Source organism: Brassica napus, chromosome C1, assembly GCF_020379485.1.
Source record: "Brassica napus cultivar Da-Ae chromosome C1, Da-Ae, whole genome shotgun sequence".
Classification (NCBI taxonomy): Eukaryota; Viridiplantae; Streptophyta; class Magnoliopsida; order Brassicales; family Brassicaceae; genus Brassica; species Brassica napus.
Window position 1 is genome coordinate 44,696,829 of NC_063444.1, and position 26,979 is coordinate 44,723,807.

Here is a 26,979-nt window from a genome sequence, read left to right on the forward strand (position 1 = left end):
TGACGTGGCTGTATCGACGGTGGTAGTAATGGTTGTGGTATAGTGTGCTGCTGTAGAGGAAACGAGCCGAGCTTACGCGACACGGTTGGTAGTGTGACCAATGCTCTGGTTTTCTACAGTCGTAGGATGTCAGAGATTAAAGTGTTGGATGAATCCAACGGATGGGAACTATTCTATTGAATTTTTTTACAGAGCAATCATAGCAAATAAAATGAGTAAAGATATTTAAAAGATCTTTTGGAAGAAATCTAATCTAGAGTTATAGTCCTCTAGATATACATGCGAAAGAGAAACTATAATTGGATGATTATTTTATTATATAATAAGATTACTTCCTTTTGTCTCCATTTAAGTCTCACACAAATTAATAAAACAATTAATTTAATCTCTTCTCCTTCACCCACGTAGACGTGCCACATAGATAAGTCACTCTCTGCAGCGGTGACACGTGTCGAGTTTTGTCGAAACTCATCGTTTCATTAAAATAAAAGAATGCGACGTAGATCTTCTTTCATCTTTTCTAAAATCCTAAGCGTTTCACCTCCTACGGTTTCCAGATTGATAATGAACTTTAATAATCATCAATAGAAACGTTCCCTTCAATCACATGTCCTAAATTCACATCTACTCCCTTCCAAGCTTTCTCTATCGTCATGATTCACATGGGATTCAAAGCTTTTAGCAGAAAGTTGGATTCATAAGACTCCTTAGTCGTAAATGGAAGTGGAATCAAGGTATCAGATCCCTCTCCTCGGCTTCCTGTCTTCTTTAACGAACTATTTTCTCTTTGATTATTCTGAAGGAAAACAAAATTGAAACGTTGTAGTTGATCAGGTTGATTCAGAACGCTGATTGCAGTCAGTTGATTGGATTGAAGGAAAGACATCTCTTTGCAAATCGAAATTAGGCTAGAACCGGATACTGTTGCTTCCTTTTGCTTACTGATAAGATTGAATATTGATATTGACATCGTCTCTATGTATTAAATTTTATATATTTTAATTTGATTGGAAATAAGTGGTTCAACAGATGCCACCGACTTTGGCTTCAAGCTCTATAACCACAGCTGGTGGTCTCTGCTCTAACTCCTGCACCACCTTCCAAACTGATGTTCAGGTAGTTTAGTTATCCAAAGTGTTTTTCCTCTCTTCTTTTAATTTATCACTCACTATATATCTCAAACTCGATAGATCTCTCAAACTCGATAGATCAACAGACCCGAGTTCTACCAGAAGCAGGAAGAAGTGACGGTCTCAATTTTCTCCAAAGCATAACGTAAAAAGTCGAGTTTGATGACCAGATTGTGAGTATCATTCGATCAGATAAATGCATTACCTTTAACTGAACCTATCTTGCTTTGTGATTTGGCACTGCGTACTGATTTGAGATATCCATTCAGGTTATGTTTTCCAGTTGATGTTTCTCATTTTGCTGGAGAAGAAGCTTATCTTTCCTAACCAAGTTTGGTTGGGAAGGTGTATATATTCGTCAACTTGAATAGTGGGTTTTGTCCATGCCTTTACTAAATCAATATTCATGTGTTATATAGATAGTACGTGAAGTGCATATATAAAGTTTTTGGAACCAAATGTTGAGATCCGTCTCGCAAAAGCTAAGATAGTAACTTGGGCATCCCTTGAATATGGAAAAGGGATAGGTCTTCTGCCTAAACCTAATCTCGCATCGGTTTTTTTAAAACAGCGAAGTCTTTATTTCTGCTTACTTTTTCGCTTTGTTTTAATCTATTCATAATAGCCGTGTGTGCCGTGATTCAGGGCTCGGTGGACATTGTGTTTATGAGAAGAACTGATGAATTCCAAGCTATGAAGAGACACAACAATGTACTGTTGCATCATGCATGGACGGTTAATGGATCAAAAGATTCTGGATGGAAATACTGAGGTTGCTCTTGTACTCGAGTCCATGTAAATGGATTGAAGGAAAGATTGAGAGGACTGTTTCCATTGGTATGTCCAGCTATTTTTTTTTTTTGTCTTTCTTTCCTTCACAAGAGAATAGTTGAGTTTGCTAGCTGATTCTTTTGATGATTGCACTCATAAAGACTAAAACAAGCCACTGATTGTTGTGACAAGCAGTTGGAGGCAGGAAAAGAAGACTAGGAAGATGCACATCTCCTTCTGTGAGACACCTTCCAATGTAAGTGTTAATGACTCTGAGCTCGAGTCCGATGTAAGTGTCTATGACGAATTTGATATGGTTTTATGTCTCCTTTGATGAATGTATGTGTTTACTGTATTAATTGTTTCTATATGAATAAAGAAAAGTTTTACATCAACATTGTGGTCGTAGGCCAAGACGACTCTGGAAAATCGACAGATACTGGTCACTTGATCGACAAGCTTCATGGTTTAGGAAGTTTTAGACCACCGAGTGCTACTGCACTGTCTTTGCTACTTCTTAACATATTGATTTCATCAAGAACATGGTTAGTGGTACCTCCCAGGATGATTGTGCTGTTTTTATCATTGACTCCACCATTGGTGGTTTCGAAGTTGGTATCTCTAAGGATGGACAGACCCATGAGCACACTCTCCTTGCTTCACCCTTGATGTCAAGCAAATGATTTTTTTATGTAATAAGGTGAACTAGCTTTTCATTTTTCATTGCTTGATGTGACCATACTCTTTTGATACGATAATAACATCAATTCATGTCTTTTGTTGTTTTTCTGTTGCAGATGAATGCAACTACCCCCATATACTCCAAGGGTAAGTACAATGATACTATCAAGGAGGTGTTTTCTTACTTAAAGAAGTTTGGATACGACACTTGAAAAATTCCATTCGTCCCCATCTCTGCTTTTGAGGATGACAACATGATTGAGACGTCCACCAACCTTGACTGGTATAATGGACCAACTCTCCTTGAGGTTTTTGACCAGATCAACGAGCCCAAGCGGCCCTCAGATAAGCCCCTCCGTCTTCCACTCCAGGATGTTTAAGGGTTGTATTGGTACGGTGCCAGTGGGTCGTGTGGAGCCTGGGTGTGGTTGTCACCTCTGCACTCTGGCCAGCGTGTTGGATATGATCAGAGACGGATGTATTAAGATACAAAAGCAGATAAAATGAGCAGAGAGTCATGCATTTGTGGAGCAACTCTATGGATGAGAGCACTTTAGAAAAGGAGGCCACGATGGATCTGTATTTGTACAGCTTCATGGAATGCATAAGGAGCATCTTTTGGACATCACTTTTCCAAACATCCTTCACTTGCAAGTAAATGACAGTCAAAATATGTTTAATCAAGATTTTTGCTCACAAAAAATTATACGTATTTATTAAAGGTTTACAAGTGCTTTCAGTATTGTACCTGTGATTGGTCATATACGTTCTCTTCTGGTGAAGTTAGGAGAGGTACTTAGAACTAAAGGAGGAAGAGGATGTATTATTATATTAAGGCTCCCAAGAATAAAGATACTATACTTTGATCCAACCCACTAAAAAGAAACATGATTTTGGTAATGATAGTCTTAGTAGTTGTGTTATCCAATATTGTTTGTTCTCAATTACGTACGAGTAGTAAGTCTATGTTCACTTTTGGAGAATAACATATCATATGGTATAACATTTTTGTCTGGAAAAAAATTCAAGGGGGAAAGGTTTGGCTAAAAATTTTAGTCTATAGATATTCATATACTATAGAAAAAAACTACAAGAACAACTGACAATTTGAGTAGTTAATTTTTTTGTTTAACTCGTTTAGTTTCTAGACAAGACCTTTTGATTGTTCAGCTTCAACCTTCTCAGTTCTCACACTTTTTGAATATAATGTTATCCCTTAAGACTTCATTTGGAAGGTTTAATATTTATTTAAATTATATTTAAGGAAATATAGGAAATTGTTATATACAAAAAAGTCATTTGTCGGCGACTCATGTAATTTCAAACGGATTGTGTTTGTTAGAATTACAATTTTTAAACGAAAACAAACATCATCTATGAACAATCAGTTTGCCTGGAAAACATATATTACTATTTTGTTCACATTACAAAAACAAATATGATGAGTTCAAATACAAATATTGGCAAAATAATAAAATATACAGGCGACGTAATTTTTTCATCAAATTTCATTTGATATTGAAATAGTTTTTATCTATTTTTCAGTCTTTCAACCATTAAATATTAAAATAAATAAATTATTAACAATAATTTTGTTAAAATATGGATGAACATTAGATGATACTAATATTGGTTAAGAAAAAATAATAATTTAAGGAAAATATTTATGTTTTTACTAAATTTAAAATTTTGTGTCTTGAAATGATACACCAGTTTTTATTACTAATTTAATATTTTTTATAAGAGATATATTTTACCATATCAAATGCACTTAAATTGGGAAAATAACCTTTTTGTATAATATTTTTTAAAAATATTATATAATATTTGATTCTATCATTATTAATAAATGTATTTCAGTTTAATTTTAGTATCTCATATAAGGTGAAGAATGTGTATATTGCATAGATTTATTAGCCTAGAATTTAATATGATTCAAAATGTTAAAATGTTTTCTGAAATAAAACAAAAACAATTGAATCACAACTAATTTTAGTTAATTATATATTCACCTTCTTATTGTGTACCATCCAAAATATGCTTTGTGTTATTTTATTTTATTTTGAATAAAGGCTTATGCTTTGTGTTATTGTAACAACCAATTTTGAATTCTAATCTTCTAACTTCATTTTATAATATATTTTTATAAAATATACGCATTACTTTTTCAAATAAAAATAACTTTAAAATTAAATTTAAAAATTTATGAAACTTAGACTAATATATTTTTATAAGGAATTTTTAGTGTATTTAAATCATAAAACTTTAAAAATATTTTTTTATTTAAACCATTGTATGTCTCTGTTTCGAAAAGGAGATACATCTTTTAATTAAAAAAAATGAATATATTAAATTGACCGTATTTACTATAATAGTAAGAAAATATTTTACAATTGTAAGAAATATATTATGAAAACTAATAATATATAAATAAAACAGGATTTGATAAATAAACAATAAACAATAAATGTATAACAAAATTAAATATACAATGAATATATTTGTTCATTCTACTCATCATTTTATATATAATTTCCAATAAAAATGAATACAAAATTTGGATTTGCCTAAGACAAAAAACATTGAATAATTTAAAATTATTTTATAATTATCTACCTACTTATATTTTTATGAAAGATTATATCATTTATATTTTAAAATAAACATACTAAATATATAATTAAAATTAAATTTCAAACAAAAAACTCGGGCGTAGCCCGGGCTCGATCCTAGTTTCCTATATAAAAACACAATTGCATATACACCTAACCATATTTCAACCAACAGAAAAATAAATTTTTAAATAAAATTAATAAATTTTGCATTGAAAGTCGAAAACGATACTTATTTTGTGACAAAAAATTTTTTTACGACACTTAATATGAAACGGAGGGAGTATATAATAATTATGATTTCTTAATAAATAGGATAAAGATGACTTGTTATTAATTTACTATAATATTACTTAATAATGCATAATATATGTAGGAAAGTTGTGATATGTAATAAATATATATAAAAATATTTATGTTTTGAAAATAAAAAGATTCAAAGCAAAAAGATTTTCTAATTCATTTTCTTAAAGTACATTTTATGATTTTTTCTTAGATCTATTTGTTGACCAAAAAAGAGATTTTCTACCAAAAAAGAAGAAGAGATTTTACTGTTCAGAACAAAGAAAAACATCGGGTTTAACTGGTAATCATCATAGGAATATTATGAACGTATAAGAAAGTAGTCTATCTATAAGAATAAAATTCTAGGAATGACCATTGTAGGAACAATATGAATAAATAGAAAACAATGAAAAATAATAAAATAATAGGAATGAGTGGGAATGATTGTTCTTTTTCAGATATAGTGAGAAATAATTTTATTCTATTAGGGTCTAATTGGTAACCATCACATGAACACTGGGAACGGATATGAAAGGAACGGAAAGGAATAAAATTTTAGGAATGATGAGGAATAATGATTCCTTATCGATAAAGAATAGAAAGGAAAATTAATTCCTTATGAATGGTGTATTTTTATGAGAACCATAAGGAATTGAACGTTACTTCTCATTCTCATGGTCACCAATCACACTCATAGTTTTTCCTTTTTATTCCTTAGTGTTCATTTTATTGTAGAGAAATGTAGAACAAATTTGTTCCTCATTAAATATGATAAGGAATCATTATTCCTCATCATTCCTATAATTTTATTCATTTACGTTCCTTTCATATCCGTTTCTAATGTTCATGTGATGATTATCAGTTAGATCATTAGTGAGGAACAAATTTGTTCTATATTTCTCTATAATAAAAGAAACAATAAGGAATAGAAAAAAAACTATTACTTATGAATGGTAATTTGTTTTAGGAATGCTAAGGAATAGAAAAGAAAAACTATTACTTACGAATGGTAAAAAAGTTTAGGAATGTTAAGGAATGCATTGTTCCTCTTCGTTCCTTGGTCACCATTATTTTCAACAAAAAAAAGAATGAGAATGAATGGAAAGAAAAATTTATTCCTTGTGAATGATGTAATTTTATAGGAATCATAAGGAATTGAATGTTCCTTAACATTTCCTTGGTGACCAGTCATACCATATTGTTCTATATTTCTCTACAATAAAAGGAATGAGAAATAATGGAAAAGAAAAATTATTTTTTATAAATGATAATTGTTTTAGAAACATTAGGAATGCATTATTCCTCTTCATTTCTTGGTCACCATTAAATACCCGATGTGTTAAAAAAAAGAACAAAGAAAAACTAATATGAATGGTGACCAATTAATGACGATGAATAATGCATTCCCTAACGTTCCTAAAAAAATCACCATTCACAAAGAATACTTTTTCCTTCTCATTCATATCATTCCTTTTTTGTAGAGAAATAAAGAACAAAATTATTCTTTGTTAAATTTGAGAATAAATAACTATTCATTTTTATTCTTAATATTTTATTCCTAATATTTTATTTATCTATATTCATTTCTTATTCGTTCTTCTTGCTTCCAGAAAGGTCACCAATAGCCAGTCGGACTCTTAAAAAATCAAGAGAAACAATACATTCCTTAACATTCCTAAGAAATGTTACAATTTAAGAAATGTTACAATTTATAAGGAATATTTTTTTATTTTTCATTTTTTTAATTCATTTTATTGTAGAGATAAATAGAATAAAATTATTTTTTATTAAATTTGATAAAGAATAATCATTACTCATCTTTCCTTATCATTTTTATAATTTTATTCATTTCTCTATCTTTCCTATTAGTTCTTAGTGTTCATGTAATTTTATTCATTTCCATTTTTTTCCAATAGTTTTTAGTATTCTTGTGATGGTCACCAGTGACACTCTCGGTACTTTCTGATATCATAAGCTAAGAAAAAGTACCAAGTTATTCGTGGGGATTTTGAAAAGAAACTGGCCTAAGTAGATTATTTTAGTTTTTATCAATAAGTTAGCAATGAAAAGACATGATGAAGCTCAATTATACAGAAGCCCATTTCTTAAAATAAATAGTGGAAGCTATTTCTCTTTGAATTACAGAGCAATCAATGGTCTCATCACAAAGCAGAACAAGAGCTGAAACAACCTTGAAGCTGCACCGACCGCAGCCTAACAACCTTTACGAATGCCTAAGAAAAAGGGGCCATGTATGAGCTCGTATGACTTGCTAAAATGCTGTGAACGAACATCTTATTTCCCTTCCTTGTAAAACTTGACTAACACTGTAAAGAGTTGCAACATATTTGAAAAGATCGATGCTTGTTTTGTTTCTTTGGACTTTTATTTTCAACCACAACAAAATGGGGACTCTGTATCCAAATAAAAATCTCAAGATGAATCAATCTCTTGTGTTTTTGGGGGCAATGAACTGCTCTCATTACTTTTGATTCATCAAATTATATATTCCAAGAAAGAAAAACAAAAAGAGAGCCTTTTTCAGACGTTGAAACCTTCAGCTCGGAGACACATTTTATGAGCTTCGATCCATTTAGCGCAAGCAGATTCACCATGCTCGACGATGCACTCATCTCTCAGCTTCTTGGTGTCAGGGCACGCACAACATATCTTCTTCTTTGGTTTTGTCTCTGCAGCGGCAGCCTTGCTATCTGAAATGGGTGGAGGTATAACACCGTCTTTTGCTGGTTGGTTACTCATCCTGTCAAGTCATAGTGCAGAGAACAAAGAAGAGTACAATCAAAACGTATGAACAAAGGTGACACATATAAAATAGGTAACACTACTAAGTGAAGCATCCACACAACATCCAATTTGATTTTCAAGAGTAGTTAAAATAATCATTCATCAGTTGAATGCATGCTCTCATAAATCAATATGTTACCCTTAAAGAAGTTTTAACATCCAAACACTGAATAACACAATACACTCATTTGTAATAATTCTTAACTCCTTAAACCCTGGCATATGCTCACTATCCAATAAAAACAAAGATGGAAATAACATTCTTGGTTCTATAAAAACTAAGTAAGCCCAATAAGAGTTAATAAGTACAAAAATCTACCACACAGACATAATTGAGAACTGATTATCGGGAAATAGCTGAAAATATTATAAGTGGTTTATCAAATTTTCAGATTCTAAACAAATCTGATAAACCCTAAGAAACACTTAAAACCCTGAACCTCAAATCAAGAATGCTCACATCTAGAAGATAACAACAGCGCCAACATCATAAACCAATTTACTAACAATTGAAATCAACGAGCAATCAAGCAAATCAAACCCAGGAAACAACATTAAAGAAAAAAAAAGTATTTCACTTTCTAATTAATTTACAGAAATATCACAGTTCTTGATACAACATTTCTCAGAAAGGAAAAAAAGAAGCGAAAAGAAAAAAACAAACCTTTGAATGGATTCGCAGAGGAAAAATCAAGGAGCAGAGAGCCGGTGAAAAGAGAAGACCTTTAGGCTTGGAGAAGAAGGCGGCGACTTAAATAAATGAAACGAATATTGAAAAGTAGAGCCACCTGTTTAGAATTTTTGATTTTTGAATGTGTAAGTATCCACACCACAAGTTCACCAAGGCATCAAAATTGAATTATGGACCCGTCTTCTGGGCTTAGGCCTGAAATGGTCCAGGCCCATGTTTTGAAAGAAATCAAGCTGAAAGAAATGTCTCTTGATGTTGACTACAAAGACAAAGTGATAGAAAACTTTTTGTTAAGTGTAGCAGATACTGAAAGAAATCAATATGCTATGGTCTATGGACTCTGAAAGAAGCATTAGGGAAAGGCTTCACCTTTCAATACCTTTTCCATCATCCAAGCTGAGGCTGGAACAAAAGAAAGCTTTAACCTTTACAGCGAGGCAGAGGAGAGAACTGGAGAATGGAGGAGCTCCTATGAATGTGATCACACTTAAAAGAAGAAAAGGGATAATCACCAACAAATTATTTACAACACTGATAGTCCCCAACACTTTATTTTCATTGACAATTCCTCTACATCAACAACAAAATCCAATTTTTAACACTTTGATCTTCTGGCAACTATGAAAACCAACAATGGTTTTGATCTAAATACTTCACTTCCCCCCAAAGCTAATGGTTCTCTTGCATCATCAACCAATCAATCATACTTCTCCCTCCAAGTATAAACTAGAAAGAACACCCACGAAACAGCCAAAGCAATATCTCCAAGTGCTTGCTTAGGACACTCAAACGCAAGATCTTCAATCTTCCACTCAAACACAACTCTCCACAACGCCATAAGCACATAGAGAATCACAGACCCTCCAGCGAAGAAGCCATGAAACTCTCTATCCTTGACAAACGACACCATGAACAGCACCAAACCTATGGCAAAGAGGAGCAAACCGGAGAAAGACTGAGAGATCTGGATGAGCAGCTCGTCGTGAGGCGTTGAGCCTTTGAGCTTGTTAGCTATGTCGCTGCCGTGGCCGAAGATGGAAGCTTTCTCTGTGTAGAACATCATCAGGGTCCCGCTCGTGAGTGCGATTACGGAGTGGAGTATACAGATTACTCGGAAGAGATGCGAATTCATCGGATCTTTTTAGATCGCCTGAATATCGAGAGGAAGTCAAAGACAGAGATGAAACTGAAAGATTGAATCTTTTAGTAGAGAAAAGTAAAAAAGGCAAACACTTGGCTGTGGTGAGGGTTTAAGCTTTGCCGGAAAGATACGGTCTTGAGAGAGAGAGATTTGTCTGAATCAGATAGATTCACTTCTGGGGATAGTTTAAGCTAAACCCTTTAGTCTTGTCTTGATGCAAAAGAAGATCTTTGTCTTGATCTTGCTTGCTCCTCTTTATTGTTAGCTTTCTTTATTGTTCAACAGAAATTCAAAACCCACCGTATAAAGATTGCTTTCCGATTTTAAATGGGAGTGAGAATTTATAAATATCTCTGAAATAATTGTCAGTAAAAAAAACAAAAAAAATATGTCAATAATGCTATTTGTAAGTTTATGAAAAACGTTATCCATTAGGCATGACTCACATGACATTATTTTATACTATAAACTTTGAAAATTATTAATCAGTAGAAAATTAAAATATTATTTATTAGAAGAAACAAGGGAATTTTATGGTTTTAATTATAATCAAAGGTCATGACTTTTTCAACATTCAAGAAGACTTGATCCTTCAACATCACAAATGGATAACGCTGTTTGTGTCAATCCAAGTACTACTGAACCGAAGGTTTGTCCTTTAACGTTATCAGCGACCTGATGACGCTTGGAGGAACACTATCAGCAAGAGCCCCAAGTTCGGATAACAAAAGAGTCTTCTCCTTGAGTAAGCTCTGCAGTTTCTTTGATTCAAACTCCATTCTCTTTTCATCTACACAGTTTAAAAAATACATTCTTAGACTACCAGTAGTTCATCATCAATCTGTAAGAAAGTAGCAAAACCGTAGTAGAGAGGAGAGGACGAACCTTTCTCTAGCATTGTATGAACAGCATGAAAAGGGACTGCAGCGAAAAGATCAGTTCCTGGGAGCATCATCCATGTGGGTTCACTAGAGTCATGGGATCCACAAGTCGAGCAAACTTCCTGAACCAAAGCTTTGGCTGAGCTCCCGTGCGTATCCTTCATCATAGAATCGAAAGGAGAAGGGACGCTAGTCTTTGTTGTCTTAGCTTTCTTCCTTAGTGCTGTAAGAGCCTCCCGGTTCGCGTTCCTCTCCCTATCATTCTCCACCATCTATTTTGTTACAAAACTCCCATGAGTGTTATTGTACTTCTAAGTTCTCTCAACCATCAATATGAATATATCTAGCAAGATGCTAGTAGTACCTGATTGCGAACAAGTAGAAACTGATCACCAACAGCTTCATATCTCTCGTATACTTCAACAACCTTCTTTGGGTCTAACTCCATCTTAGTTTAATAGATTCCGACAATCTCGAGGAACAGCTAAAACAACATAAATAAGTCATATGTCCTTGCAAAACCATGCTGGTAAGAACCTGCTTCCTAGCTAATCGATACTTGTGTGCTTAAGCTCACTTCCAAATCTAAGACTCTCTTTAGATCCCAAGATCTTCATTACTATTTCAATTACCCGCATCCTTACGGACCGAAGGCAAGCCCCCAACAACTAAACATAGCTTAACAAGTTCTCTGATTCCTTTGCAGCATCTTAGTAAGCGAGCTATACAAGGTTTCTCGAGAAAGAAATTTTTAAAAAAAACTAACCTTTATGGACGAAAGAGCAGAGGCGAGGAGGACCGATGAGAGAATCTTGGCGACGCTGTGAAAGGAAGCGAGAAAAAGAGTTGTAGAAAAAAGAATACACCAAATCAGAGATTTGATGGGCCTGAATGTTTGGTCTATCGATGGGCCAGGCCTAGTTGTTAGACCTGTAATATCTTCTTTTTGATAAAAAGAGTAATTTAACGGAAAGAAAAATGAAATTGACGCCGTCTGTGGGGATCGAACCCACGGCCACGGGATTAAAAGTCACGCGCTCTACCACTGAGCTAAGACGGCATTGTATGATATCCGTTTCTCACTAGTTTCTGATAAAACAAATAAGTTATTACATATCAAATAGGCTGAGCACGAAAGATCATCAACGTATTCAATGTCTTAAGATTTTATACCACAGACATATGAGTTCACACAATGTTTCGTAGAGAAAGGGGACACAAGATAATCAATTAATTACTCGAAATAGTTATAAATCAACAAAAGGATAAGGCTTGTCCCACTAACATCTGGCGGGTCCAATTTCACTGCAAGGGCCATGTGGCTGCGTCCACTTGGCTTTATTTATTTGACCATCTTCGAATCTTTTGTTTTGGCTTTTCGATTTGAATATTCAAACTCGATGGCTTAAAACTCATATATAAACACATTATCAACCTGTAAACGTTCATCATCATTCATCAATCACAATGCAGATACACAAACTCTGTTTTATTGCTCTGTTCTTAGCTCACGCAGCTTTCGCCGTCAAGTTCAACTTCAAAACCTTCGATGGCAACAACTTGTTGTTCCTCGGAGACGCAGAGCTTGGTCCTTCCTCCGATGGCGTAGGCAGATCCGGTGCACTCTCCATGACCCGTGACGAAACCCCATTCTCACACGGTCAAGGTCTCTACATCAATCCAATCCCTCTCAAGCCTTCGAACGACTCAGCTCCTTACTCATTCCAAACCTCTTTCACTTTCTCCATCACTCCTCGCACCAAACCAAACGCCGGTCAAGGCCTCGCCTTCATCATCGTACCAACCGCCGATAACTCCGGCGCTTCGGGCGGCGGCTTCCTCGGGATCCTCAATAAAACCAACAACGGGAAGGCGGAGAACAACCTCTTCTCTATCGAGTTCGATACTTTCAAGAACAAAGAGTTTCAAGACATTAGCGGTAACCATGTCGGACTCAACATCAACTCCATGACTTCAAATGTTGCTGCGTACGCTGGTTATTGGGTTCAGACGAGTGTCGGGAAAAGGAAAGTTTGGTCGTTTAAAGATGTGAATCTAAGTAGTGGAGAGAAGTTCACGGCTTGGGTTGAGTTTAGAAAGAGAGACAATAGGATTACGGTTACTCTCGCGCCTGAAAATATGAAGAAACCTAAGAGACCTTTGATTCAAGGTCCGAGGGAGCTTAATGATGTTCTTTTGCAAAACGGTTACGTCGGTTTTGCTGGTGCTATGGGACGTGGTGTTGAGCGTCACGACATTTGGAGCTGGTCCTTCGAAAACGACGCCAAGAACAACTAAACCGGTTTGGTTTTTGGTTCGGTTTTGGCTAAGTTTCGGTTGCTTTATTTCTGCTTATTGGAGTGAATAGTTAACGTTCAAAATTTAAAACAAATAAAAAGCCAAATCTGTGGCTTAGTATCTGCACTTTTGTATTTTCATGTTGGTTTCAATCCGAGATTGATAATAAAATGAACATTTTAAAAAATTATATTGAGGCTTCGGATTATAGGTGCTCATGATCCTGGTCCTTGTCGGTAGGTTAAACAGAGCAAATTACTACATCCACGTGAAGAGAATAATAGAAAATACTACCGTAGAGAATAATAAAATGATTTTCCATGCAAAAAATAATAATATTTATTTCCCATGCGAAATATTATAAACGTGGTGTGTCCTAAAGCATCATTATCCCTGAAACCCCGAATGGGGTTTCTTAATTTTTTTTTTTTTTTTTTTTTTTTACTTTTTCGAATTTAGAAAAAAAGAAAAATAAACGAATCAATCGTGAGCCGCCACGTGTTAGTGGAGTCCGCGAACAGTGTAAGAAACCCTTAAGAACTGACTAATATTTAGTAGTTTTTGTAACCAGTTTCTTAAAAAAAAATGTCCTACGCAGGACCCACACGCTAAGAAACCCTCTAGTATCCCCGGATAAAGATGCTCTTAGAACATGTTTATTGAAGGTCTTTTATGTTGGAGTTTTTACCATAATATAAGATACGATCTTTTAACTTTTAACTAAAAAGCTAAGAGACCGTATCTTATATTACGATAAGAACTCCAACCTAAAAGACTTGCAATAAAGGTGAAATTTTTGTTTTCAAGTTTCATTAAGAAACAGGACAAAAAATACAAATGAAAGCAATTATTAATCGAATTCGATTATCAAACAACTTGTTTGTCTTCTCTATTTTATAAACCTCGTTTCACAAAAACCAGTAGGTCCATTTCGTTGCTGGCCGTGGTGATGGTGGCGTTATCAAACTGACCATTCCACTGATTATTTTTAATGGGTTCTTTGAAAACTCAAGCTGGATGTTTTGTTATTAGACAATGCAAATTCACAAAACTCTGTTTTCTTGCTCTGTTCCTCTTTCACACCACACCTTTTATGTGTCCAATTCAACTTCAAAACCATCGATAACTCGGATATCTGAGCAAAACCAAGTGACCAACGACTAAACCGGTCTGGATTGGTTATTGTCTCGGAAAGTCGTAATCAGAGCCAAATCTTTTTTTATTAGTTTGAAATATTAGAACTTGGGTCTCGAGGCACCACATTATTTGAACTTCGGAGATTCATTGCTTTTGAAAGAATCTGGTCTTTTGTGTTATTTAAAACAAAAACTGTTTCTTTATTCCAGAGCAGAAGCTTGAAGATTTGACCCCCAATGTTTGCCTATATTCATACATTTGTCTCATTTAAATATATATATATATATTTTTTCGTTCTGTGATTTGTGAGGCCGTTGATTCACCACGTTGCTTGCGTCTAAAGAGAGGTGGGGGATTTTAAAAATTGTTGAAAAAAAAAACATGAACTGAGAGATATCCATTATATAAAATATTTAAAGGACGATTCGACGGTGAATGGTTTCTTTCAGCAGTTGTTTTTGTTTTTATTCCAAAAGGTCGAGACTTTTATGAGGCTGAGAAGAGAGAGTGGCTGCTTCTACTTTTTTCTTATAGAGTTACTGTGTTTGGTGATGTTGCATGTGTGGTTCTGTTTCAATCTCGAAAAGATCATTTCTGCTTGGCCTCTCACTCAGGTTCTCTTCTTATCTTCTCCCTCTCACTAATAAAGCTTAACAAGTTTTGCGGTATAGAATCGTACCCTGGAATTCTTGCAACCCTTTAAAAAATTATCTTTTGTAATTGTAATTTTGGCTGTTTATATGATCAAAATATTACATTTTCTATGATAGTTATGTCCTTTGTGTGCTTTTCTCAAGTGGGTCTCCTAAGTTATTCAGTGTTCTTCCTTTTCTAGCCTAGAGATTTTTTTTGTGGGTGTGATCACTCCAAAAAGTGAATCTCAAGTTCTTGGCGAATGTGTGACTTGTGGTTAACGATCCTAAGCAATGAGCTGCTGTATCCGAAATGGTTCCAATTAGAGTTGAAAATCAAGACAACTCATCGGCTACTTGTTGGTTTCTGGTTACTATAGATGGAAGGTTCTTCAAACTCCAATTCTAGAGGGTTCAAAACCTCTGGTGTTTCAGACAGGAACACTGAGTTCCCACCATTTTATGAGTGTGTCAGAAGCGTGTTTGGTAGTAGCACACACAAACCCTCCTCCGAAGAAAATTCTTTAGGGGTTGACCCTTTCGTTAGATCCTTGGAATGGGGTGACGTCAGCTTACGACAGTGGCTTGATAAGCCTGAACGGTCTGTAGATGTTTTAGAGTGCTTGCACATTTTCAGACAAATCGTGGAGATTGTGAATGCGGCTCACTCTCAAGGCATTGTTGTTCATAACGTTAAGCCATCTTGTTTTGTCATGTCTTCTTTTAACCATGTTTCCTTCATCGAATCCGCTTCTTGTTCTGACTCCGGCTCTGAGGACGGTCCAATTAGCCAGAAGGAAGAGAAAGGATCATATAACAAGATTTTGGAGAGACAAATCGAGAAGCTAGAGGAAGAGAAGAAGCAACGTTGTTTACCGATGAAACATGTATTAGCAATGGAGACAAGTTGGTATACTAGCCCTGAAGAGGAGTTTGGTTCTCCAAGTACTTGCGCTTCAGATGTCTACCGTCTAGGCGTTCTTCTTTTCGAGGTTTGTGACATTTTTTCCAACAAATTATTAGCTGCTACCAACGAGTCGTTGGCCTAGTGGTAGAAAAGTGTATTGTAGGCATTCCACCACTCGATTTCAATTTTTGTTGGGAAAGACTCTTTACGGTATTTGGGTTTCCGGCAAAGATTGTTAGCCGGAAAAATTGTTAGCTGCTTTTAGATTCAAAGTCTATGTCTCTCTTGCAGCTATTCTGCCCTGTGACTTCAAGAGAGGAGAAGTCAAGAACTATGTCTAGTTTAAGACATCGTGTACTTCCGCCTCAGATACTGCTCAAATGTCATAAAGAAGCTTCTTTCTGCTTGTGGCTACTCCATCCCGAGCCAACTTGTCGACCATCAATGAGGTTTAGTTCGTGTTTTTAGTTTCGTGCATTGTTAATCTCTACAGGCCGGCCATGAGATTTTTGGGGCTAGGCGATTTAATAAAGATTTTTATAAAAAGATTTTTTACTAATTTGGAGACCTATGATTATGTATTTTTCTTCAAAAATTAGGGGAGGGGTTAGAGGCGAATGTTTCATTAGGATTTGTCCAGGACCGGCCCTAAATCTCCATCATCTTTTACTAAATGGAACTAATAGAGAAGTTGTCTTTATTGGTGCAGTGACTTGCTGCAGAGTGAGTTTATAACCGAACCAAGAGACAATTTGGTTGAACATGAAGCAGCAATAGAGCTGAGAGATAGAATCGAGGAACAAGAGTCGTTACTCGATTTCTTGCTACTGATTCAACAAAGAAAGCAAGATTCTGCTTATAGATTGCGGGATACTGTTTCACTTCTTTCTTCAGACATTGAGCAAGTTGTGAAGAGACAGCTGATTCTGAAGAAAAAAGGAAGCTCATACTCTGATCTCAGTAAAGATGATCACCAATCTCCCTCTGGTCCTTCTACATTGTTGGCCTCAAGAAAACGGTTTAGACAAGTGGAAACAGACGTTGAAGTTGATGAAGAGAGTCAAGGAAGCACACTTCTTGAAAGCTCCAGGTTGATGAGAAACTTCAAGAAGCTAGAAACGGTCTACTTTCTAACAAGGCGCAGGCAAATGAAAGCTGCTGCTTTAGGGAAATCATTAACTAGACATTCGCCTTTGAGTAGTGAAAACGGGAGAGGAGGTTCAATGATAAGCTCAGTAAGCAACCCTGTTTCCAACAATGATCCTCCGAGACAAGGCGGGTGGATAGATCCATTCCTTGAGGGTTTATGCAAATACTTATCGTTCAGTAAGCTCAGAGTGAAAGCAGATATGAAACAAGGAGACTTGTTGAACTCTTCTAACCTAGTCTGCTCACTTGCATTCGACCGAGATGGAGAGCTTTTCGCCACTGCTGGTGTAAACAAGAAGATCAAGATCTTCGAATGTAACTCCATAGTAAACAGTAACCGGGACATTCACTATCCGGTTGTGGAATTAGCTAGCCGGTCAAGGCTAAGTAGTGTGTGTTGGAACAGTTACATAAAGAGTCAGATTGCATCAAGTAACTTTGAAGGCGTTGTTCAGGTTAGTCTCAAAAAGTGATTGCTTTGGTTTATGTGCTTGTGCTAATTAAAATGTATACGTGATAGTTAATGGTTTTTCAGTTATTAATACACACATATATGTACACACACATATATATATTTATTTATTTTGTTATTTAATAATATGTAAAAAGAACGTAAAATAAGTAATAGTTCGTAAAAATAATTTGTATATACAATATTCATCCCGATGTATATATAATGTTTATCCCGCTCAAGGCGCATATCTTAAACTAGCTGTTGTTATAAGAACATCAAGATTCATGAATCAGTTTGGTGTGTTTTTAGATATGGGATGTTGCAAGAAGCCAGTTGGTAACAGAGATGAAGGAGCACAAGAAAAGAGTATGGTCCATTGATATTTCGTCAGCAGACCCTACTTTGCTGGCTAGTGGAAGTGATGATGGAACCGTTAAGCTATGGAGTATCAATCAGGCAATTCTAATTTAAAAATGTCGGCTATTGAACTAGTTTTCTCCAAATTTACATGTTAGTCCTCAGGATTGTATGATTTAAGGAGTTTTTTTTTTGTGTTGTGAAACGTTTTTCAGGGAGTTAGTACTGGAACCATCAAGACAAAGGCTAATATATGCTGTGTCCAGTTCCCATCAGACTCGGGCCGGTGTTTAGCGTTTGGTTCTGCAGATCACAAAGTGTATTACTACGATCTTAGGAACCCCAAGATTCCTCTGAGCACAATGGTTGGTCATAGCAAGACAGTGAGTAATGTCAAGTTTGTGGATTCATCCACTCTTGTGTCTTCTTCTACTGACAACACGCTGAAGCTTTGGGATTTATCGATGTCTGCTTCTGGTGTTAATGAAACCCCTCTTCATTCATTTTCTGGACACACTAATCTAAAGGTTAACATTCCTTTTCTAGAATCTCTTTGCTCTTCAGCTTCTTCTGAGAACACACTCTGAAGTGGTTTGCTATTGCAGAACTTTGTTGGCTTATCTGTCTCTGATGGGTATATAGCTACAGGCTCAGAGACTAACGAGGTAAAAGCGTTAATGCAAAACAATCTTCACTTAAAAACTTGATTGTCTGAGATTCTTTCTTGTTGTGAATCCTAATAGGTTTTCGTGTACCACAAGGCATTCCCAATGCCGGTGATGTCATACATGTTCAGCAACACTGACTCCATGTCAGGTCTTGAAATCGACGATGCCTCACAGTTCATATCTTCAATCTGCTGGCGAGGACAGTCGTCTACGCTAGTCGCTGCTAACTCCAATGGCAACATCAAGATTCTTGAAATGGTGGCTTGAGAGCCTCTGAGGAACCAAAAGCAAAAGGATACCTTCAAAAGATCTCTAGTTCTTCTTGTGATAGAGATCTGTTTTGTTGGACTACTATATAGGGTAAATCAATTACTAAAATAGTTAGGAAAAGAAAGAACGATTGTGTATAGAATTTCATTAAAGATACCGACTGATGTTGGATCTTTGTATTTGTAAACATCTCGATAAAATAGATTATAACTTTTATTCAATTCAAACATGGAAAAAAAAACTAATCCTAATGTAACCAATAAGCGACGTGGCGTCTACGCAATCAAAACAATGTTTTCTAAACCCAAACTAAAAGCCCTGCCAACTGCAAGATTCTCTGAAACCATCCCTATATGTTATGTGTATATATATGATTTCACTTTTTCGTCCTTGGATCTATTTACATTGATTAACTCCTGTTTTAGCCTCACTGACTAACCTCTCCACAAGTCCCTGAAGCCTCTTAGCTCCAAGACCAGGCTTAACGTTAGCCACATCACCGACCTGTGAGCACTTTGGTTTCCCACTGCACCACCCACCAGGAGTAAAACCATCTTTATCATTCCTCCGTCTAAGGAACGCCTTGTCGATCACATCAAGCACCTTGTCGTCTCTTTTGAATTTCCTAGCGAACGCAGCACCGCTGGATATCATCTGCACTGTGTCGTTGAGCGTCAACACGTGAGGGTGCTGCTGCGGCGGTGTGTCCCAGGAGATGTAGTGAAGGTCATGGTTCACTGCGGTTTTGGAGAACTCGGGGACGTTGCAGATTACAGTGTGGAAGTAACTTTCAGGTGATGAAACGAAGTTGGTGTAATACATTAGAAGGGTTCTTGGTAAGTTGTCCCATCCCCAAATGCAGTACTCCACGAACGAACGTGATAGAGCCATCCAAGCAGATCCTGAACAGCATTAAATTATTAGCTTTATTTGGCAAGATAAAGAATTGATCATGTGCATCTGCAATATCAACAAGCTCTAATGGGTACTTAAAAGCATCAACAAAGAAAAATTTGTTTTGATCCTATGGATGGATCTAAAGCAAGGGCGTTCAGTTTTCAGTTCCTAATTTGTTTTCTTTTTCGGTTTTTGGTTTTTCGGTTCTAGAGATATAGGAATCTTTGGATTATATGAATGTCGGTTTGGTTATATTGGTTTTTGATTCGGTTGGGTAATAATGTTGGAAACTGGCTAAAAATCCGATAGATTTTATGTTCCAATTGAGTTTTTGTTCGGGTCCAATTTTTGGATAATTTGAACAAAATTTTTTTTTCCAGTTTTCGAACTAAATATCAGATAAATCAAATAAATTTAAATGTTTTGGATACAATATTCAAGTAATTCATAATTTTAAATATGTTGGATAAAAATACTCGGATAATTCGGGTTTTTCAGGTAGTTCAATTTATATATACCAGTGTTTTTAAAACCGGACCGGAAGTTGAACCGGATAATTTTTGGGTCACGGTTCGATATGGTTCGACCAGGTCAAACCTGGTTCAATAATCTGAGTTAATATATTTCTAGTGTATAAATTTAAAAGTAATGTTATTAAATATGATACATAATTAAAATATAAATGATTTTAAAACATAAACATTGTAAATATAAATTAGTTTTATGTTCTTATGGATGGTTTAGAGTTTTTTGATAGTTTTAAATGGTTTTTATCAGTTTAATAACTCTTAAATCCAGTTTGACTACGTGGCGGTTCATGGTCGAATCAGTTATTAGACCCAACCCGGCTATTTATCTGGTTCATGGTCGAACCCGGTTCAACCATCGGGTCGGTCCGGTTTTAAAAACACTGGTTTATACATATTATTTTAAAAATATTTGGTAATTTTAAAATAAATAATATTTTAGGTATATAAAATGTGTTTTAGATATGACTTCGGTTTGGTTCCAGTTCGGCTTTAGGTTCTTGGTTTATATGTCCAGGCCTAAAAGCAACAATGGAGCTTCAAAGACAGGTTAGAGGACTGACCAGTGAATAACTTAAACGCAGTTGGCAAACTTCGACGAGGAGTGACCCAGTAGATATCTGATTTGTTCAACAAGTAGAGTCCTGGATCAATCATTACTGGCATTGCTCTCTTCTCCCTTCACAAGGATAACAAGAATCAATACCAAAGAGGAAACTCAAGGAGGTGAAAGAAACTTACTCTTTCCAACCTAGTTCACTTGTGTGTTCAATAAAGTTGAGGTTCCTGTCCAGACTCGAAAACGTATGAAGCAAATCTGCATATACAGAGATAATCACACAATGTCTTGATGGAAACAGAGAACAAAAAGTGAGTTTTAGTTATTACCATCTTGTGTTACCAATGGATAATCTGAAGCACTGAGATTAATAAACCAATCCCAGTTAGCACTTCTCTTAAGCAAAACAGCACAAGCGTGAAGTGTGTTCGCCACCATTGTCGGTCCTCTATAAGTCACAAGGTTAGCCTTAGTTATCATGTACACATTCCCGGTTTTGGAATACATAGGATCCTTATTAATCCGAGAAGCCAGCTCTAGTCTCTCGTCAACGGGTGACTCAAGATCCAAGTGGACAACGTAGTGGTTTCTCGGATGGTACACCGCTCTTAGCGTTCTCCAGAGCTTCTCCACGTCCCCTTTGGACCCGGAGACGAGGTATGCGAAACGTGGAAGGTTGCTGTCTTCTTCGTGAGGGTGGGTTTGTCTTGGTCTAGCGAGTTTGGACTCTGCGAAGTCGAGTTTGGTTTGGTTTCTGACGTGGTGAGGGGAAGGGATGATGGAGAAGATGTTGTTGAATTTGCGGAGGGAGGAGATGAGGCCCATGTTGAAAGAGGTTGCGAGGAGGAAAACTAAGGCGAGAGATGTGATGACGAGAGGGAATAGTACCCATCTCTTCTCCATGTTTACGTACCCCATTGAAGCAAAGTAGTGATCATGAGACAAGAAACATAAAGTTGAGTAGAGTTGAGAAATCAGACACAATCTTGAGTTCAGGCTTGATCAGACACAAAGACCTATTAAACGTGAGAAACCTTAGTAAAGTGGTCAGAGACAGATATAGAAAGGAAGAAGATACTAAAACATAAAAGTTGCCAGATTATGCAAAATAATTCAATCAAGACGACAAGGCTCTCTTGGGATCTGGATTCATCAATCAAAGAATCAATCTGGGCATCTCAGAAGCTAGATTAAGCAAACCTTATAGCAAACTCTTAAAAACCTCTCAAAAAATGCTATTACCGATTACAAAATAGATACTTTTTTAAATACCCTTTTGACGTATACTATCAGAATCTTGAAGCTGCCATTTAGATCTAACGCACTGTATAATACACCTAACTCATCCTGACAAAAGAAAAACAAATCTAGAGATTTAGATAAGAAAAAAGATTGAAAAACGAAACCTTTCTATTTTGGTTGTTGAAATCTCGAAGCTTTTTTTTAAATCTTTGTGGCTTTGTTCTGGTCTGCTACAGAGCTCAAGAACACGGGTCTCTTCTGTGTCGAGTGAAGAGAGTTATATAGAGATGAAGAAGAGAGAGACTGTGAACTCGCTGAAGCAAATAGAGAAAAGCTTTTTTGCGATCCTTTCACGGGTGTGAAACTCTCATTCGTTGAAATATTCTCCCCCAATCAATATTTTTGTTCTTTTGAGCTGTAAATTTCATTACTTTGTCACTCTTGTTTCCTTTATTACTGGAATCTAATTCAATTTTAGGTTTATTTTATTTTATTACAAATGCTAAACTCTTTCGCTGACACGTTTTTCAAAGGCTGACAGTGAGTGAGCCAAGTACCATGATGATCCATTTTATTTTATTGAATATTATGTGTGGATGTGCGTGTCGATGATAGATACTCATATCAAAACATATTTGTAGCAGACAGACACGTCTTGTTATGTGATAGCAACACTTCTTTGTTTTACATTTCCTAAATATCCTCTCCGTGCGCATCTTGTAATCAAAGTAAAAAAATACTTTTCTTTTTTTTTTTAAGTTAAATTTATTATACCAAGTTTTAGTTTTTGACAAATATTACAATAGATTAACTAGTAGCAGAACTACTGAAATTAAACTAAACATCAATGCCAATCACAACAACACTAGCTTAAACAGAGACGAGAAGCAAAGACGTTTGGAGACGGAGACCAGCGAATCGAGCTCAAACCAGGGAAAATGGAGGGGACCGCAGGGAAAAGCATGTTGCCACAAGTTCGAGAGAAAGGCGGCTCAAACCTTGAAGCAGGGTACCTACAGCTTCCGGCAAGCCAGCGAATCGCGAACCACTCCAAGAATCACAAGCACGGACTCACAAACCAACCTGACATTGACATACACCAGAGGCACGAGGCAATGAGACTATCCGGCGATGCCGTCGTACGGTTTAAGACTCGAAGATTGTCGCCTTCAAGCCCCTCACTGGGACAGTATACACCTGTTGAACCGAGAGCCCATATAAAGCAAGCGGACTGAACATCACACCACCTATGGAGCAGCCTCAACCGAATTAGAGAGAAGACCGAGAGCTTAACTGAAAACCAGCCTCCATCGGAACCTACTTCGAAGCCCTGCCTTCAGCTAGTAGCACGCTGGAATTATCACAAGGAGAGAAGCTTGGCGAAGGTGAACGCCACAACGACGGGACCTCTAACTTTGAGGCGAGCAAACAACTAGTAACGAGGCAATGGCCAAAGCAACACCACACACTGCCACCAGAGCAACCTCAAAGCAGGAGAGAGACTCGCCCATTCAAGGACTCCACGTGCTTCCCCCGAAGACCACCAGAGGAGACAAAGACAGAGAGAGTCATCGGAGTTGCAAGCAACCCATATCTGAGACTAAGAGGCCTCCCCGACGAACCACGCGCCGCCAAACCGAGAAACTTGACGAGATCTAAAAAAGATCTCTTAGACAAAGTCGCCGGAGCAAAACTGAGCAAACGCCGTCCTTGTGGGAACCAAAATTCACACCGTCGAGTTTTGTTAATCGGAGGAAAGCCAAGTTAACCTAGCCTTCCCTGAAGGTCCCGGTTATCTGCTGGGCCACACACGACACGATCAATATGAAAGAATAAAATAAAAATAAGCAGAAAAAGAGAATAAGAGGATCTTATTTCCGAATTCGCGTTTGAGCGTGAACAACAAGTAAAGACCTAGGCTACAAGAGCTGTCGGTACGTTCGCTAGTCTAGCGACCTAAATCTAAACTAGTTGAGTCCCAGCTCGATTAGTAAAAACGGAAAAAGATGCCTAAATTGCTCTGAGTGCTAAGTTGCTCTGATGTGCTCTGATCTCCCCTCCATCTTCGTCCTAGGTCCTCCTTATATACTTCTCCTTAGGTCGGTTTACCTCTTCTTGGGCCGGATTTGTCGCGAAGCGGGCTTTTCCATATTTCCTTCTTCTTTGTGATTATCTTCGGAAATTTGACATTAATCTCTTCCCGCGGATGAGATAAACCGTCATACCAGTCTTTGGGCTCAAGTCTTTTGGGACCATAGATGGGCCGTTGTCCGCAATTCGGACCCTCTTTGGGCCGTATCGAGACTTAAGCGTTTTTACGATTTTACTCGCGAAGTAGCTGTTGGTATAGGCATGGCTCTTCCAACGGAACCCTGTTTCTTCGCATAGCCGAGGCAGTTGGTGTTAAGTTAACTGTAACCTGCTCTACTACGAAAAATAGGAAACCGTTCGAGAGACATAACCTTCCCAACTTTCCGAAGACTTTCGATGATGTTTTTTTAGACGGAACATTGGTGTCGTATCCACGGACCCGAAGACTGAGTTACGGAAACTTCGGACGAAGATGCATGGTTATGGGATGGGACCGGGTTCGGAATGGTTCACGGAGAATTGGCCACGCTCGCCGGGCGAGCTGATCCGTGCCACGGTCGAGGTCGCCGGCGAGCCGACCGGCAACACGGTCGTGCCCGCCGGGCGAGCTGGCTCGTGTCGCGGCCGAGCTCGCCGGCGAGTCGACCCGCAACAAGGTCGTGCTCGCCGGGCGAGCTGGCTCGTGTCGCGGCCGAGCTCGCCGGCGAGTCGACCGACAACACGGTCGTGCTCGCCGGGCGAGCTGGCTCGTGTCATGGTCGAGCTCGCCGGGCGATCCGTTTCGGCTATTCGTTTTCTCGGCTTTTGAAGTTTTGACCGAGATTCGGTTTTTCTGAGGACTTTCGGACATCGATTCCGTCGTGACCGATTTTGACCCTAACAGTCCTCTAGCGTCACTACCCTCACCGGAAACAACACAAATCTACTCCATAAACCCGGATCTGAACCAGGAGAGAATCTCAGAGCTTCACCTCCGCCGACACAGAGAAGACCACGGAGATGACGATGAGAAGCGGAGGAAACAGGGGGCTCCGGCGACCGCAAAAGGACACGGCAGCCACCGGAACGGAGCGGGGAGTAAACGCGGAGGAGGAAAGTTGGGTAGAGAGAGGGGGGAGGATAAGGTTTAGAGAGAGAGAGAGCATTCGTCTTCCGTATCTCTTTTGGAAGTCGAACTTTAGTGGCCTAATCAACGGAAAAGAAAAAGTGCTTTCTTATTTAACCTACTTATTTTTTTTTTTTAACTCAAGCCTGATAACATCTTTAGAGTTCAGAGCGTAGAGTTTAGTTCAGACTCTATCTGTTTACCAATGTTAGCTCAGATTTCAGTTCAGACTCTATCTGTTTACCAATGTAAGAGATAAAACATAATGTCACTTTGAAATAAATTTGTATCCACAAGTCATTGCTTTCCATCACTTTTTTAAGTGGGGACCACCATAGCAAAAGATTTTGCTTTCACACATGAAATACGACTTTATGTTGTTGTAATAGCCAAAAGGTTGATTTATGTTGCGGTAGTTACGTCAGTGGTATCAATTTACGCGCTTAACTATTTCACCAGCCACATGGAGTGATCAGGAGATCACAGTTAGTCTCAAAGGGCTTAACTCTAAAGCTCAAAATGGACCGAGACCCATACTATACCTTGAACTAATCGAGCCTTGACTCTAATATACATATTTGATGGGATTATTTTTGTAAACCAGATTGGGACATTTTTTTTGTCAATACAAGCTGCTTCGGTACATCCCACTAGGAGTAGCATGTCTAATCTTAAGATGTATTATTTTCCTGAGTTTTCAAATGGCAAAGGTTAAGAAATAAGACAACTAACTTGATCGGAAACTAAGTCAAGATATAGGAGATTTGTGGTGTTGTGCTGTATTGTTAAGAAATATGGTCAAAAGAGGTAGATATTGTTTGTCTTGGTATAACAAATATGATAGACTTTATGTGTTTGGCAATTGGGAGAGAAAAACTGTGTGAAAGTATATGCTAATCTCTCCAAATGAAATTGTTTTATGTAGCGCGGATAAGGCCACTAAAAAGTTTGTAACTCATAATTAAATACTAAAACTCTTTTGTTTCAGGGTAATTAGAGAGATGTAGAAATTTGTCATTTATCCAAACAAGCAAACATAGTTAACTAATGTAATTGATATCTATTTTGGCAATAATTTTACCAAATTAAATTGGATTTTGATCAGCATCCCATAAAAATAGTAATTAATTAATATATATATATTAACTTTAAATATAATATCGTTTAATAATATGCAACATGAAATAGTATATAAAATAATGGTCAATGGCTCAAAATTAGTTCAAAAAAGTAATGGCCAATGCAATGCGTTGTAAGCATTTAATTTTATGATCCATAAGTTATTAATGTATAAAAGAATAAGGTCAAATCTCTCTTTTTCTCTTGCCAAAATCTTTATACATTTTACATATATGAATTCCTGTTATAAAGGGGATTTTATTATGTACTAGGGCAGGTCTGCGCTACGCGCGTAATTTGATGTTTCGATTTTTATAAAAAATAATTTTATGTAAATTTTATTTTATGTAAGTTGGAAATGAGTATAATTATGTTTTCTACACCGAATTCCGATTCCATTTGTATAACTAAAGATGACCGAATTCTTAGTATTTTTGCTGATTTAATTTAGAGTGATAAGACTTTATAGTGTTTTAAGTATTATAACACTATAAAATACATAAATCAACCGAAACCGATCAATAGAGAATGAAAGTTTTCAAATAACATTGTATTTTTTTGTGAGGGTTT

General features: G+C 36.8%; 6 protein-coding genes, 1 non-coding gene and 1 pseudogene across 9 annotated transcripts; 3 read left to right on the forward strand and 5 right to left on the reverse strand.

Annotated features, from left to right (window-relative positions):
* The first annotated feature begins 139 nt into the window (after positions 1-139).
* Positions 140-3,969, forward strand: LOC125580460 (annotated as a pseudogene).
* A 3,842-nt stretch (positions 3,970-7,811) lies between these two features.
* On the reverse strand, positions 7,812-8,240 carry LOC106349474 (cytochrome c oxidase copper chaperone 1). The gene has a single exon (XM_013789445.3). It carries the CDS (start codon positions 8,237-8,239, stop codon positions 8,021-8,023), a length of 219 nt encoding a protein of 72 aa, XP_013644899.2. The 5' UTR covers position 8,240; the 3' UTR covers positions 7,812-8,020.
* Positions 8,241-9,467: 1,227 nt separating this feature from the next.
* LOC106349464 lies at positions 9,468-10,416 on the reverse strand. Its single transcript, XM_048744928.1, has 2 exons — positions 10,209-10,416; positions 9,468-10,125 (listed from the first exon to the last, which is right to left on the reverse strand). The coding sequence occupies exon 2, from the start codon at positions 10,105-10,107 to the stop codon at positions 9,673-9,675; it is 435 nt and encodes a 144-aa protein (XP_048600885.1). The 5' UTR covers positions 10,108-10,125; positions 10,209-10,416; the 3' UTR covers positions 9,468-9,672.
* Positions 10,417-10,610: 194 nt separating this feature from the next.
* Positions 10,611-11,991, reverse strand: LOC125574896. Its single transcript, XM_048744927.1, has 4 exons — positions 11,764-11,991; positions 11,362-11,481; positions 11,002-11,269; positions 10,611-10,906 (listed from the first exon to the last, which is right to left on the reverse strand). Exons 2-4 carry the CDS (start codon positions 11,443-11,445, stop codon positions 10,752-10,754), a joined length of 507 nt encoding a protein of 168 aa, XP_048600884.1. The 5' UTR covers positions 11,446-11,481; positions 11,764-11,991; the 3' UTR covers positions 10,611-10,751.
* Positions 11,986-12,057, reverse strand: TRNAK-UUU. Its single transcript has one exon. It is a non-coding gene; the product is annotated as a tRNA-Lys (tRNA).
* Positions 12,058-12,127: 70 nt separating this feature from the next.
* LOC125580459 (lectin-like protein LEC) lies at positions 12,128-13,485 on the forward strand. The gene has a single exon (XM_048744926.1). It carries the CDS (start codon positions 12,465-12,467, stop codon positions 13,293-13,295), a length of 831 nt encoding a protein of 276 aa, XP_048600883.1. The 5' UTR covers positions 12,128-12,464; the 3' UTR covers positions 13,296-13,485.
* A 1,402-nt stretch (positions 13,486-14,887) lies between these two features.
* Positions 14,888-19,090, forward strand: LOC125580461 (protein SPA1-RELATED 3). Of its 3 annotated transcripts, XM_048744930.1 has the most exons (8): positions 14,888-15,046; positions 15,268-16,056; positions 16,263-16,420; positions 16,681-17,575; positions 17,884-18,030; positions 18,147-18,458; positions 18,537-18,596; positions 18,675-19,090. In XM_048744930.1, exons 2-8 carry the CDS (start codon positions 15,445-15,447, stop codon positions 18,864-18,866), a joined length of 2,376 nt encoding a protein of 791 aa, XP_048600887.1. In that variant the 5' UTR covers positions 14,888-15,046; positions 15,268-15,444; the 3' UTR covers positions 18,867-19,090. The 3 variants fall into 3 exon arrangements, with proteins under 3 accessions (XP_048600887.1, XP_048600888.1, XP_048600886.1); XM_048744929.1 differs by lacking the exon at positions 14,888-15,046 and having other exon boundaries at positions 15,089-16,056; XM_048744931.1 differs by lacking the exons at positions 14,888-15,046; positions 18,537-18,596; positions 18,675-19,090 and having other exon boundaries at positions 15,085-16,056; positions 17,884-18,049; positions 18,147-18,387.
* LOC125580462 (beta-glucuronosyltransferase GlcAT14A-like) lies at positions 19,065-22,515 on the reverse strand. Its single transcript, XM_048744932.1, has 5 exons — positions 22,259-22,515; positions 21,182-21,868; positions 21,035-21,110; positions 20,857-20,972; positions 19,065-19,771 (listed from the first exon to the last, which is right to left on the reverse strand). The coding sequence occupies exons 2-5, from the start codon at positions 21,768-21,770 to the stop codon at positions 19,266-19,268; spliced, it is 1,287 nt and encodes a 428-aa protein (XP_048600889.1). The 5' UTR covers positions 21,771-21,868; positions 22,259-22,515; the 3' UTR covers positions 19,065-19,265.
* Positions 22,516-26,979: the final 4,464 nt, after the last annotated feature.

Bases quoted from the DNA above. Each gene is read 5' to 3' on its own strand.
- LOC125580462 (XM_048744932.1), bottom strand. From the start codon at position 21,770: ATGGGGTACGTAAACATGGAGAAGAGATGGGTACTATTCCCTCTCGTC. The intron at 20,973-21,034 runs GTAAGTTTCTTT...ATCCTTGTGAAG, and splicing joins AGTGAACTAGGTTGGAAAGA to GGAGAAGAGAGCAATGCCAG. The intron at 19,772-20,856 runs GTCAGTCCTCTA...AATGCTGTTCAG, and splicing joins TGCGTTTAAGTTATTCACTG to GATCTGCTTGGATGGCTCTA.
- LOC125580461 (XM_048744930.1), top strand. From the start codon at position 15,445: ATGGAAGGTTCTTCAAACTCCAATTCTAGAGGGTTCAAAACCTCTGGT. The intron at 16,421-16,680 runs GTTTAGTTCGTG...TTATTGGTGCAG, and splicing joins ACTTGTCGACCATCAATGAG to TGACTTGCTGCAGAGTGAGT. The intron at 18,031-18,146 runs GCAATTCTAATT...AACGTTTTTCAG, and splicing joins AGCTATGGAGTATCAATCAG to GGAGTTAGTACTGGAACCAT.
- LOC106349464 (XM_048744928.1), bottom strand. From the start codon at position 10,107: ATGAATTCGCATCTCTTCCGAGTAATCTGTATACTCCACTCCGTAATC.
- LOC125580459 (XM_048744926.1), top strand. From the start codon at position 12,465: ATGCAGATACACAAACTCTGTTTTATTGCTCTGTTCTTAGCTCACGCA.
- LOC125574896 (XM_048744927.1), bottom strand. From the start codon at position 11,445: ATGGAGTTAGACCCAAAGAAGGTTGTTGAAGTATACGAGAGATATGAA. The intron at 11,270-11,361 runs GTACTACTAGCA...GTAACAAAATAG, and splicing joins TTCTACTTGTTCGCAATCAG to ATGGTGGAGAATGATAGGGA. The intron at 10,907-11,001 runs GTTCGTCCTCTC...TAAACTGTGTAG, and splicing joins TCATACAATGCTAGAGAAAG to ATGAAAAGAGAATGGAGTTT.
- LOC106349474 (XM_013789445.3), bottom strand. From the start codon at position 8,239: ATGAGTAACCAACCAGCAAAAGACGGTGTTATACCTCCACCCATTTCA.